Raw genomic sequence first — 12,622 nt, 5'->3', positions numbered from 1 at the left:
TCTAATGTAGATCCGACGGAGATAATCTGATTGACTAGTTTCTTGATATCCATCAAATAATCCTGCATAGACAGGTTCCGCATTGAGATATTATGGAGCTCATTCTTGAGCTGGATTACCTTGGATCTATTGGATGATTGAAAATGAGTTTGAAGAGCCGTCCATATTTTATGGGTCGACTCAAGGTGCATGACAAATGGTATCACTGGAGCCGATATAGTGGAGCATAGTGCCGCGGCGAGGCTTTGATCGGTGATGAGCCATTTGTGTGTTTTGGGATCAAGATCGATGAGATCTTGATCAGAGGTAATCGGAGTAGAGGCTGATTCTGATGGTGGTTCAAGAAACTGAGCAAAGCTGTTTGCCTTGAACAGTTTGAAGATATGGTTACGCCAAATTGGATAGTTGTCCAAGGAAAGATGACGCGGAACTAGTGGTTTGAGATTGGAGAGGATGAATTTGAGAGAGGGATAGATAAAAAGCTTATCGGTGGATTCGTCTTGCATTGCTGTTGTACGAGAAGATGCCGACGGCGAAGCTTCGGTCGCCATTGATGGTCCTTGAGATCGAACCTCTTTTGATACCATGTAGAAACGCAAGAACAGGGCAGGAGACAAAAACAGAAAAGAAGAGAAGAAGATGAAACCATAAATTGTATTTTATGACCCGACAGAGTGTCCAGAAGGAACAATTATTAGGTCAGGTGACCTGACGTAGTTCTACGTTTGGATGCCAATAACATGTCGCCACGTGGTCTTACTCAATACCGCACGGCCCGACGACTTGACCCGGGATTGCTATGTTCACGTATTGCTCGGTATTGCTCTAAGTATTGATCGGTATTGCTTTGCTATATTGAAAATATCGCTCTGTGAAGACCAATACCGAGCAATACAGAGAAAACTCGGTATTGCTCGGTATTGTCTTCACATAATGGTATTTCTCGTTATTGCCGAGCAAAATCGATCAATACCGAGCAATACCTAGCAACACTCAAACATAGCAATCCCGTCTCCGTTCCGGGTCAGGGTTGTCGGGCCGCGCGGTAAATAGTGAGAACACGTGGCACTATTTTACTGGTGTCCTAACGTAGAACTATATCAGATGACCGGACCAAATAAAGATCACCTCAGGGTGATATACACCTGTTCAAAATATTGTTGGTTATTACAATCTGTAGTGAGAGTACATATGTTATTTATTGTTCTAATAGATTTCAATTGGGATAAATTTTTATTAACTCTAAAACAATTTTTTACTGAAAAAATTTAAATAAAATTTTTTATACTATTAAATTAATTTACAAAATAATAAGATAGCTGTCTTAGACCAAATCATACTAAAAAATGGACAACTATTTGATAACGTTTGATGCTTCCATTTTACCCTTCTGTTTTTTATCCAAATATTAAAATTAAAACCACATTATTTATTTGATCAAATTAAAAATAAAGACAATTAAAACCAAAAGATAAAATAGAGAGCTCTTAATAAGGAGAGATTATTACATGTGGAGTCCATACATAAATAACCTTTCGGTTTTACGAGTGTGAGCACTAAAAGCATAGTTGCTATTCTCCACTGTATTTTTACTATTCACAATCACAAAACTGAACTGTTCTCTGCATCCAGACTCTACTAATAATAATCTCTTCTTAATAAGGAGAAATTATTCTGTGTGAGATTGAACTTTTTTTATGTTTGGAGGCAAATCAGGTGAAGCCACTTCAGCGATACCGAACCGCTGTATATAGCAAAGAAGTGACGTGACACATTCTAATTGATCTTGGAAATACATTTGATGTCCGCACGGAATAATCAATTCATTAAGAGCCTCTAATCCTTCAAAGAGCTGGTGAATAAAACGTAAGGATATAATAAAGAACAAAATGAAAAAAACAAAAACAGAGTTGACTGATCATACTTGCAGATCAAGCAAATCAGTTGCAAAGTTCATTCCAAATTTATTCATCTCTTCCTCAGAGAGTACCAAACCAATCTCTAATCCTCCATCTTCATCTCTGCTCTCAGCAAGCGATATGGCTCCCGTTTCAAAAATAGACGCAATATCCACCTTCACCGGCTTCCCCCACCCAAAATCAGTCTCGTAAACCCTCAGCTTCGGCGATCCAGCAACCGTTAACGGTCTGCTCCGTGCTACTTCTAAGTACTTATTGATCGTCGCTTCTAACACCTCACCGACATCCCTCCCTTGCAACTCATCTATGCTCTTCCCTATCTCCATGGCCGCCACCTCTGTTCCATTCTTGCCCACCAGCTCTGTTACATTCAACTCTGCCATACAAGCCCCCAAGCAGTTCCCAAAGTAGTTTCTTGGGATCGGCGGCCTCATCCTCGATCTCCAATCCACAGCGCAAGAGAAATAGCACTGCTGGATGTCTTTGTTGTAAGCTCGAGCTTTCACAAGGCATCTCCATACATAAGCGCAAGTCACAACAAAAGCAGACAAATGAAACGATGGCTTCCCTTCTTCCGCTCCTGATGCTTTCACCCGCTCTTTTAGCCGCAAAATATGATCTTTAAAGAGAGTGAAAGTTGCAGAGACCAAGTTAGGATCAGAAGCTGGCAAGCTATCTTGCTCCTTCACCCCTTTGTATTGAAGCATCTTCTCGGATATTTTCCGCTGAATGTCGTGGGTATCCACAATAATGGATCGGTCGAGGAATGGAGGGGAGATGTTATCAAGTGTAGGTTCACTCGACCGGCAAGCGGCGGCCAAGGACCGGATGAATTGCGTCGATCCGGATCCGTCACAGGCGGCGTGATTTATTGCGAAACTGATACAGATGCCTTGTGTCGAAAAAAGCGTGATTTGGATCGAGATGGGTGGAAATTGCCCGCTTGGTGATGACTTGGATAGTTTGGGGACCAGAAGACGAATATTCTTGAAGTTTCTAGGGTGGTGGCCGGAGATGTTACGGAAGTCGTCGCCGATGAACTCGGCGACGGTGATAGCGACGGAGTCGCCTTCCTCATAGGCAATCTCGAACTGGTCATCGGAATCAGGGGAGGGGCGGATGGATCCTGCTAATGGGTAGAAGCGGTGGAGGGTGAGGGAGAGGGATTTGGTGAAGATGGGAAGGTTGTGATCTATGAAGTGGGAGGTGGGATGAGGAAAGTCGTAGAAGAAAAGCCTCTCTACCGGTTGCGAGATTAGGAGCCATAGTGCGTCGAGGAAGGCGAGAGGTTGCGGAGGCTGAGATGGAAGTGAGGGATAGGGAGATATTTGGATTTCGTGGAGAACTCTCACAGCAGCCATGGCAGAGCTGGGCTTGGATGTAAAAGGAGATAAGTGTCTAATAGTTGGCTGAGGAAGGAGATAAATGGCTGTCCTCCTGCAATGCGTTCAGGATGAAGTAGGCAATTTGATTTTGCCAATCATTGGTATGAAGGATACATACCACCATATAACACATTCCACTACATTTTGTTCTATTTCTATTATTATAGTACTAATATATCTTTTTGTTTGTTACAACAGTAATAAAAATAGCATTATCAAAATATCATAATATATATATATATATATACAAAATACATGTGAGAAAGAACTCAGCCTTTTGATATCATGTTCAAATAAATGAATAAAATATATGTAAAAAAGCCATATATTAGCAAATAAAATATACCAAAGAGGAGGAGTTATTTGCTATGTTATTCAGTTACATGTATTGGTCATGGCTAGATGGAAAATTAGCATCCTATGGTGAGAAAGAAATTTTACTATCAAGTGAAATAATGAAAATTGACATTATTGAACGCCAATTTTAGATTAAGTTTCCCAGATTATCTTTTTTATTCGAATATTTATATAACATGCTCCCAAGAATGATGTAAAGAACCTGTGACCGGCCATTCTCATCAGTTAACTGAAAATAGAGCTAAATAAATGTCTAAACAAAGAGAATGTTTGGACAGTTGTTTACCTCAGATCCTGATGTGGGTTATCCTAATCCGACGGAGCAACACAACCAGGCTAAGCTACCACTACTCCTTAGTTATTACTGCATTTTCTTATTTTCCATTTGGATGCCATATATTGGCTCCACTAGTATTTTCTCTTTTCCGTTTTGAGGACCACTCCTCCTCTTTATACTTTTGCATATAATTAGCCTGACAGCTGAGGAAAAGGATAGAGAAGAATATACCAAATTCCTTTACAAAGGTTTCTTGCCTTTCTTCCCCTGTCTTCCTCGGTTTGCTTTCTCTTCTCTATTTTCTGCAGGTGATTTGCGGTTCCACACCACTATTTTTGGCGACGTATCAATTCTATTAATGCAAAATGTGACAAGTTTGAAAAATACAATATATGGTCTTTAGCAAAGTAGCCAAATTCAATTGCATATAATATTTGCATCTAGATATTGTTTTTAACTCAAACAAATTTGGATACCCATGTAACTACAGCAAGATTATTCTTGATTAAACAGCTACAAGGAGTTTATTAATATAAATCCAAAATGAAAAGCTCTTTAAAGTCTCCATATTCTATTAAATATATTTGTTGATAATAGAAATAGATCTTTTCAACTACAGGGAAAAAATTGATGCAATCGCTTGCGGGTCTATAAAGAAATATTTTAGGAAATATTAGTACTCTATCGATAGGGCTGTCAATATTAGACCCGACCTGAAAATCCGATCCGAACTCGATCCGAAAATTTCGGGTTTGTGTTGACCCGAACCCGAAGCGGGTCGGGTTTGAGTCCGAAAAACCGACCTGTTTGCAAAACCGGATCGGGTTCGGGTTGACCCGGAAACTCGGGAATGACCAGAAAAATATGTTTTCCTCGGCTGCCCACAGTCCACGTGTTGCCTGCCCCGGCGGGGAGCCCGCTGCCCTGCTTTTCTACCCCGGCATCCCACAACCCACGTGACAGTGTGGTCCGCGTCTGCGCGTCGAATCGTGTTCGAGAGATCTAGCCGCGCGTCTCCTACCGCCCTGCCCGAGTCAAGTCGCCGCCCTGCCCTGCATCCACTTGTCGAATCGCCTACACCGCTGCCGCTGCCCCGCCGACGCCCGCTTCCTTCTACCGCTGCATGAAATTTCAGGTAACGGGCCGGGTTCGGATCCCGAATAGTACCGGATCAGTTACTGTTTTTATCCGAACTCGACCCGTGACCCGAAATTGACACCCTATCTATAGAATATAGATACAATAGTTTCAGATAAAAAAAGTGGAGCAGGATAGCCAGGAACATTCAGCCCGTTAGTTGCATAACAAATATAGAATATAACAGATAAGTGGAAATATGATTTAATGAATATTTAACAATACTCTATTAGGAGCTTCATTATCAAGAGAAATAAATAATTTATAACAATGCAGTTTGTTTGAATAAAATTAAGCCTCCTATTTAGTTGAAGTTGTAGTCGATGCAATAAAATAAAGAAGTTCCAAGCCTCTGAGAATGAAGCCTACACGTCTCCCTCCGCCGCCTGTCCGTGAGAGAAACCCAGCCTCCGCCGACATCTGTGCGAGACCCCTGCCGCCGGTCTTCCACTCACAAGCAACCTGTCCGTCCGATCTTCTCCAAGATATATACAAAGCCTCGACTGTCCGTCCGTCCGTCGCCTGCGACCTCGACTCAAGCAAGCACCGTGTCTCCCCTACCTCCCCACACGGGGAGGGGACGTTGGGAGGCTACTGAAATTTCTCCAAAATTTTCAGACTTGATTAGACTTTTGGAAAGTGCTTAATTGACCAATTTAATTAAAGTTTAATCTAATCAAAATTTAAAGGATTAAAACAATAATAATAACAATTTGAAGAAAGAAAAAATCAAACCTTTAATCACTGATTTAATCCACTAATTTCTATTCAACTTCTGACTTGTGGGATTGCTCTTTTGGTGACAAATTTCTCCTTTTGAAGATTCAATTATTTCCCTTAACTTGGTTAGACAACAATCTCATAAACAAGAAAATACTAGTTCCATTAAATTGTTAATGTGATTTAACGTAGTTCCAGTTAATCGACAATCAATTAATTAACTAATCCACTAGTTAACTAATTAACTAATTTTAAAATAGATTTAAGACTTGTACAATTAAAATCCTAAGTTAAAAATTTAACAGTACTTTTGAGTGTTTGATTAGTATTATTTGTAATGTTTTGAAAATCTAATCAGGCTAGTCGGTTCAACCGTGAAACGGTCGGGTGACCGGTCTAATCCAACTTATAGAAGCGACTTCGCATCGAATCGGTCCAGTTTGAAAATAATCGACCGGTTATATAATTTTTTTAATTAAAAGTTAAATTATACTTATTATATGCACATTATCTCAAGTATTACACATAATATATTTAGATAAAAGTGTGTACTTCACACCATCTAAAGGGTTACATAAAATAATTTAGAATGAGAATTTGGCTAATTGGGCTTCAAATTTAAGCCTTCTTAGGCTACAAATTTGTGCTAGTGTATTATAAATTTATTATAATGTAAATTATAATAATTATTAATATAATTTTTATGTCATATGTTTCGACCCTGTTAGAATCGATCGAACCGTGAACATTTCATTTCCGGTTAGTTGTATGATCCAATTTTCACAACCTTGATTATAGAAAACTTATAGTCAAAATGAACGTCTTAGAAATATGAACCCAACGATACCAAATTCGACTCAATCTGAGCCTAAATGGGTATGAATTGAAGACCCGAAGCGCTATTGGGAGGTTCAAAACACAATTTGGATTAAAAAATAGTTTCCAAATATCATGCTTATAATCAAATAGAGCGGCTCGATGAGACGAATCCAAAGAGCCCAAGATCATGGAATTCTGACATCATTAAGACCTTCAAATGTCTAACAAATGGTCCACGATTAAGGGATTTAACATTGGTTGATCATTCAAACCACTCAACATTTACCCTTGATCTTCCTCCTATTTACGAGCCATGCAACTCTAGAAAAACTATAAATAAACACATCCTTCCTCTTAAAAAGAGATTCCTAAGCTTAAGGAGAAAAGAGAAAGATCGATTTTGCCTCCTTGCCTTCTCGACCACTGCCTGAGTTCCGTCGGACCACGACTTGAGGCATTGAGCTCAACCAGGCCACCACCTGAGGCCCAGAGGTCTACCTGACCACCACCTGAGGCCCTGAGTTCTGTCGGACCACCACATGAGGACCTGAGTTTCGCCGAACCACCACCTGAGGCCCAGAGTTCTGCCGGACCACCACCTGAGGCCCGGACTTCCGTCGGACCACTAACTAAGGCACGTACTTCTACCAGACCACCACTTGAGGCCCAGAGTTTTACCGGACCACCACCTGAGGCCCGAAGTTCCACCGGACCACCACTTGATGCCCGGAGTAAGCTCAGAGTTCTGTCGGACCATCACTAGTCGCCCGGAGTTTCTCCGGACCATCATCTGACGCCGGACTTCCGTCGAGTCATGCCCGACACTGAAGTTATGCCAAACTAATGCCATGCTACCAATTGATGCTTGAATTTTCAAGTAGCACCGAACTTTTTCTAGTCCACAAAGTGGCGCTTGACTTGCATCATTATTTGTCACTAAATTTCAATCAAACGGTTGACATTTGTAATATGGTCGCCGTCAAGAATGAGTCAGCCCATTATAATATACCCAAACACTAGTATAATCATTTCACAATCGGCTAGGCCCCGTGGGTTTTCCCCTTTCCATGATTTTCCACGTAAAAATATCTTGTATGTGTTCTCTGTATGTGAGCTGGATATCCATATAACGCTAAGACACAGTATTTTAGCTCTATCGCCACATATATTTTAGCCCGTAACAATTATTAATTTATTGAAATCAGGGTATGGATGATCCCAAATTTAGTTTCACAAGTTTCTAATTTAAATAGTGTCAAGATTCATATTTGATGAGATGATTTTTTTGGTGATGTATTAGGCTACATACTTTGAAAAGGGTTTTTATATATCAATGTAAATTGTCCCTAATTATATTATAAAATACAACGGTCATCTTTACAAACTTAAAGATCTGTATTTTCTCAAATGGCTCATCCTCATACAAACTTTGAGAAATTTAATTATAAATATTTAAAAATTAAATGTATTCAAAATATGATGTAGAGTTAAATACTATCTTTGAATCACTTTATGATGTTTAATTGTTTCTAAGAAAAAAAAATCAGAAATTTAAATTTTTGTGTAGTTGTTTGTTAAATAAAATCAATAATTTTGAATTATGAAGTGTTAGTGGCTCAAGGCCCATAGAAGGTTGGAGGCAACGGGCGACTAATGGCCTAATGGGAGTGATGGCTAGTAGTATCAGGCAATAACGGCTGATGACACTGATAGTTGAGACAGTTGCTGGTGACAATGGTGGTAGCTACGAGCGAGGGGTTGGCGTGGCAAGGGAAAAGTTATAACGTCCGGATAAAAAATCTGAAATCCAAACAAATATCAAGCAATACCGAGTGCTCGGTACCGAGCACCCAAGTGACATGGCATTTTGTTATTGGTCTGTGGACGCGTTCGGTGTCCAGACACAATAATTACTCGCGGTAGGGGATGGTAATCACTTAAATTAATTGATCTTAGAAAAAAATGAAGTATGAAATGGGTGGGATTCAAATTTCTCAAAGTTTTAGGCTTAGTTTGGGGCGACTTTTTTACTGCTTTTTAAAGTAACTTCTTAGTTAAAAAAATAAATATTTTTTACTAAAAAACTACTCTATGAAGCAGTAAGAAAACTGTCCAAAACGGAACCGTATTTTGAATTTCATTAAAAAAAACTTTTTATTCAGCATGTTCATCTAAATAGAATACGATCATGAGTTAAATTGTAAAATAGTACACACAGGATATGTATAGCTATTTATTTATTAAGTTCCCTAAATTAAAACTTTATTAATTTTTTAAATTATGAATAATTACATTAAATAATATAGATAACTAAAATATTTTAAATATATATCTTATTAATTATTTTTATGTTCATTATTTATAAATAATGTAATCTATATTTATGTAATTTGTCATATTATTGTATACTTTAAAATTATTGACATCATTTTAAAATTTATTTATTTTTAATTTGTTTTTAAAAAATAATTTTTAAATGATATCATTTAATAAAATTTGTCAAAACAACAACGGCTTCGGCATCACAAATTGCTGCTTAGAGCCTTAGATTTCATTTGGGCTAAATTTTTATTAATTTCTAAAATAATTTTTTTACTGAAAAATAAATTAAATATTTTTTTATACCATTAAATTAATTTACAAAATAATAAGATAGCTGTCTTAGACCAAATCAAACTAAAAAATGGACAACAATTTGATAACGTTTGATGCTTCCATTTTACCCTTACTTTTGTTTTTTATCCAAATATTAAAATAGAAACAACATTATTTATTTGATCAAATTAAAAATAAAGACAATTAAAACCAAAAGATAAAATAGAAAGCTCTTAATAAGAGAAGATTATTACATGCAGAGTCCAGATATAAATAACAGTTCGATTTTGTGACTGTGAACTATAAAAACATCGTTACTGTTCACCACTACATTTTTACTATTCACAATCATAAAACTGAGCCGTTCTCTACATCCGGACTCCACTAGTAATAATATCTTCTTAAAAAGGAGAAATTATTCTATGCGAGGCCAAACGTAGTTCTATGTTCGGAGACGAATCAGGTGCAGCCACTTCAACGGTACCAAGCCTCAGTATATAACGAGGAGGTGACGTGTCACATTCTAATTTGTCTTTGAAAGACATTTGATGTCCGTACAGAATAATCAATCCATTAAGAGCCTCTAATCCTTCAAAGAGTTGGAGAATAATACATAAGGATATAATTAAAAAAAAAAAAAGACAGAGTTGACTGATCATACTTGCAGATCCAGCAAATCAGTTGCAAAGTTCATTCCAAATTTATTCATCTCTTCTTCAGAGAGTACCAAACCAATCTCTATTCCTCCATCCTCCTCTCTGCTCTCAGCAAGAGATATGGCTCCCGTTTCAAAAATAGACGTAATATCCACCTTCACCGGCTTCCCCCACCCAAAATCAGTCTCGTAAACCCTCAACTTCGGCGATCCAGCAACTGACAATGTTCTGCTCCGTGCTACTTCTAAGTACTTAATGATCATCGCTTCTAACACCTCACCGACATCCCTCCCTTGCAACTCATCTATGCTCTTCCCTATCTCCATGGCCGCCACCTCTATTCCATTCTTGCCCACCAGCTCTGTTACATTCAACTCAGCCATACAAGCCCCCAAGCAGTTCCCAAAGTAGTTTCTTGGGATCGGCGGCCTCATCCTCGACCTCCAATCCACAGCGCAAGAGAAATAGCACTGCTGGATATCTTTGTTGTAAGCTCGAGCTTTCACAAGGCATCTCCATACATAAGCACAAGTCACAACAAAAGCAGACAAATGAAACGATGGCTTCCCTTCTTCCGCTCCTGAAGCTTTCACCCGCTCTTTTAGCCGCAAAATCTGATCTTTAAAGAGAGTGAAAGTTGCAGAGACCAAGCTAGGATCAGAAGTTGGCAAGCTATCTTGCTTCATCACCCCTTTGTATTGAAGTATCTTCTCGGATATTATCCGCTGAATGCCGTGGGTATCCACAATAATGGATCGGTCGAGGAATGGAGGGGAGATGTTATCAAGTGTAGGTCCACTCGACCAGCAAGCGGCGGTCAAGGACCGGATGAATTGCGTCGATCCGGATCCGTCGCAGGCGGCGTGCTTTATTGCGAAACTGATACAGATGCCTTGTGTCGGAAAAATCGTGATTTGAATCGAGATGGGTGGAAGTTGCCCGCTTGTTGATGACTTGGATAGTTTGGGGACCAGAAGACGAATATTCTTGAAGTTTCTGGGGTGGTGGCCGGAGATGTTACGGAAGTCTTCGCCGATGAACTCGGCGACGGTGATAGTGACGGAGTCGCCTTCCTCATAGGCAATCTCGAAGTGGTCATCGGAATCAGGGGAGGGGCGGATGGATCCCGCTAATGGGTAGAAGCGGTGGAGGGTGAGAGAGAGGGATTTGGTGAAGATGGGAAGGTTGTGGTCGATGAAGTGGGAGGTGGGATGAGGATATTCGTAGAAGAAAAGCCTCTCTACCGGTTGTGAGCTTAGGAGCCATAGTGCGTCGAGGAAGGAGAGACGTTGCGGAGGCTGAGATGGAAGAGAGGGACAGGGAGATATTTGGATTTCGTGAAGAACTCTCAGAGCAGCCATGGCAGAGCTGGGCTTGGATGTGAAAGGAGATAAGTGTCTAATAGTTGGCTGATCGAGGAAGGAGATAAAAGGCTGTTCTCCTGCAATGCAGTCATGGCGTTCACATTTATGCAACCAGGATGTAGTAGCCAATTGGCTTTTGCCAATCATTTTATTTATTCTATTATTTAATCAGATTTTTAAATTAATTAACGAAATATAAACAGATACTTCCAATTTCCAAACGACAAAGGGGTTTATTTGAATAAAAAAAATAATTAAAAGTATAAAACAATGCAAGTTGTAGAGCATTATCCTTGCATAAAAAATTGAGTAATGGTTAATGGCTTACTTAACTATAATGTTAATTTTGTTAATAACGTCGAAGGCTCTGGAAATCAGATAACCGGAAGAAGAATGGGATAATTAAATTATAGATGAAGTTCCTGTGAAAGGAAAGAACAAGGAACAAGAAGGAAAAGGAAGAAGACAGAGCAAGACAGTAGAAAGGAAATTTTATTCAATCTAATCAATTGTCTGTACATACGAACTATATATAGAGAAGTAAATACAAGAAGTTGTAATAGACTAGTACACGTGTAAGTCATTTATTGGATATCGCTAACATTCCCCCGCAAATTAATCACTCGTTTGGACGAATGGTTAATTTGTTGCGAAGAGTATAGAATCGTGATGAAGAGAATGCCTTTGTTAAAATATCTGCCACTTGATCAGTTGAGCTAATGTGTGATAGAGTGATGTCGCCTTTATCCACATGTTGCCGAATGAAATGAAAGTCAATCTCGATGTGCTTGGTCCGAGCATGAAAGACGGGATTGTTGGCGAGTGCGATGGCGAAAGTGTTGTCGCAGTGTATGGTAGTTGAAGTAGATTGTTTCGCCTGAAAGTCCTCAAGAAGTTGTCGTAGCCAAATAACATCGGAAGTAGCGGAGGCTAATGAGCGATACTCTGCTTCGGTGGAAGACTTGGCGACTGTTGGTTGTTTCTTGACTGTCCATGAAATGAGATTGCTTCCTATGAAGGTACAGAAGCCGGATGTGGATTTTCGATCTGCAGGATCAGAAGCCCAGTCAGCATCAACAAATGTTTTGAGTTGGAGATTACCTGTGGTTAATGGTAGACCGAAATGTGCCGTCCATTTAATATATCTAAGCACCCGTTTTAATGCCGCAAAATCTGCTTGAGTTGGTGCATGCATATGTTGGCAAATAGCATTTGTAGCGAATGCTATATCTGGTTGGGTTATCGTTAAGTACTGCAGAGAGCCAGCGAGTTTTCGGTAATGTTGCGGATTGTCATAGAGTTGATCGGATGGATGAATGAGTGAAGATTTCGGAGCTAGTGGAGTGGTTGCTGTTTTACAATCTGAAAATCCTGCAGAGGAAATGAGATTAGC

At 39.4% G+C, this 12,622-nt stretch overlaps 2 protein-coding genes across 2 annotated transcripts; both read right to left on the bottom strand.

Annotated features, from left to right (window-relative positions):
* Positions 1–1,470: 1,470 nt before the first annotated feature.
* LOC110098619 (phenolic glucoside malonyltransferase 1) lies at positions 1,471–3,407 on the bottom strand. The gene is made up of 2 exons (XM_020825500.2): positions 1,925–3,407; positions 1,471–1,852 (listed from the first exon to the last, which is right to left on the bottom strand). The coding sequence occupies exons 1-2, from the start codon at positions 3,278–3,280 to the stop codon at positions 1,670–1,672; spliced, it is 1,539 nt and encodes a 512-aa protein (XP_020681159.1). The 5' UTR covers positions 3,281–3,407; the 3' UTR covers positions 1,471–1,669.
* A 6,023-nt stretch (positions 3,408–9,430) lies between these two features.
* Positions 9,431–11,349, bottom strand: LOC110098588 (phenolic glucoside malonyltransferase 1-like). The gene is made up of 2 exons (XM_020825447.2): positions 9,871–11,349; positions 9,431–9,798 (listed from the first exon to the last, which is right to left on the bottom strand). Exons 1-2 carry the CDS (start codon positions 11,224–11,226, stop codon positions 9,793–9,795), a joined length of 1,362 nt encoding a protein of 453 aa, XP_020681106.1. The 5' UTR covers positions 11,227–11,349; the 3' UTR covers positions 9,431–9,792.
* Between the last annotated feature and the right edge of the window lie 1,273 nt (positions 11,350–12,622).

Source organism: Dendrobium catenatum, unplaced genomic scaffold (genome assembly GCF_001605985.2).
Source record: "Dendrobium catenatum unplaced genomic scaffold, ASM160598v2 fragScaff_scaffold_124, whole genome shotgun sequence".
Lineage (NCBI taxonomy): Eukaryota > Viridiplantae > Streptophyta > Magnoliopsida > Asparagales > Orchidaceae > Dendrobium > Dendrobium catenatum.
The sequence above is the reverse complement of the archived record's forward strand: the minus strand, read 5'-3'. Positions and strand labels throughout refer to the sequence as shown.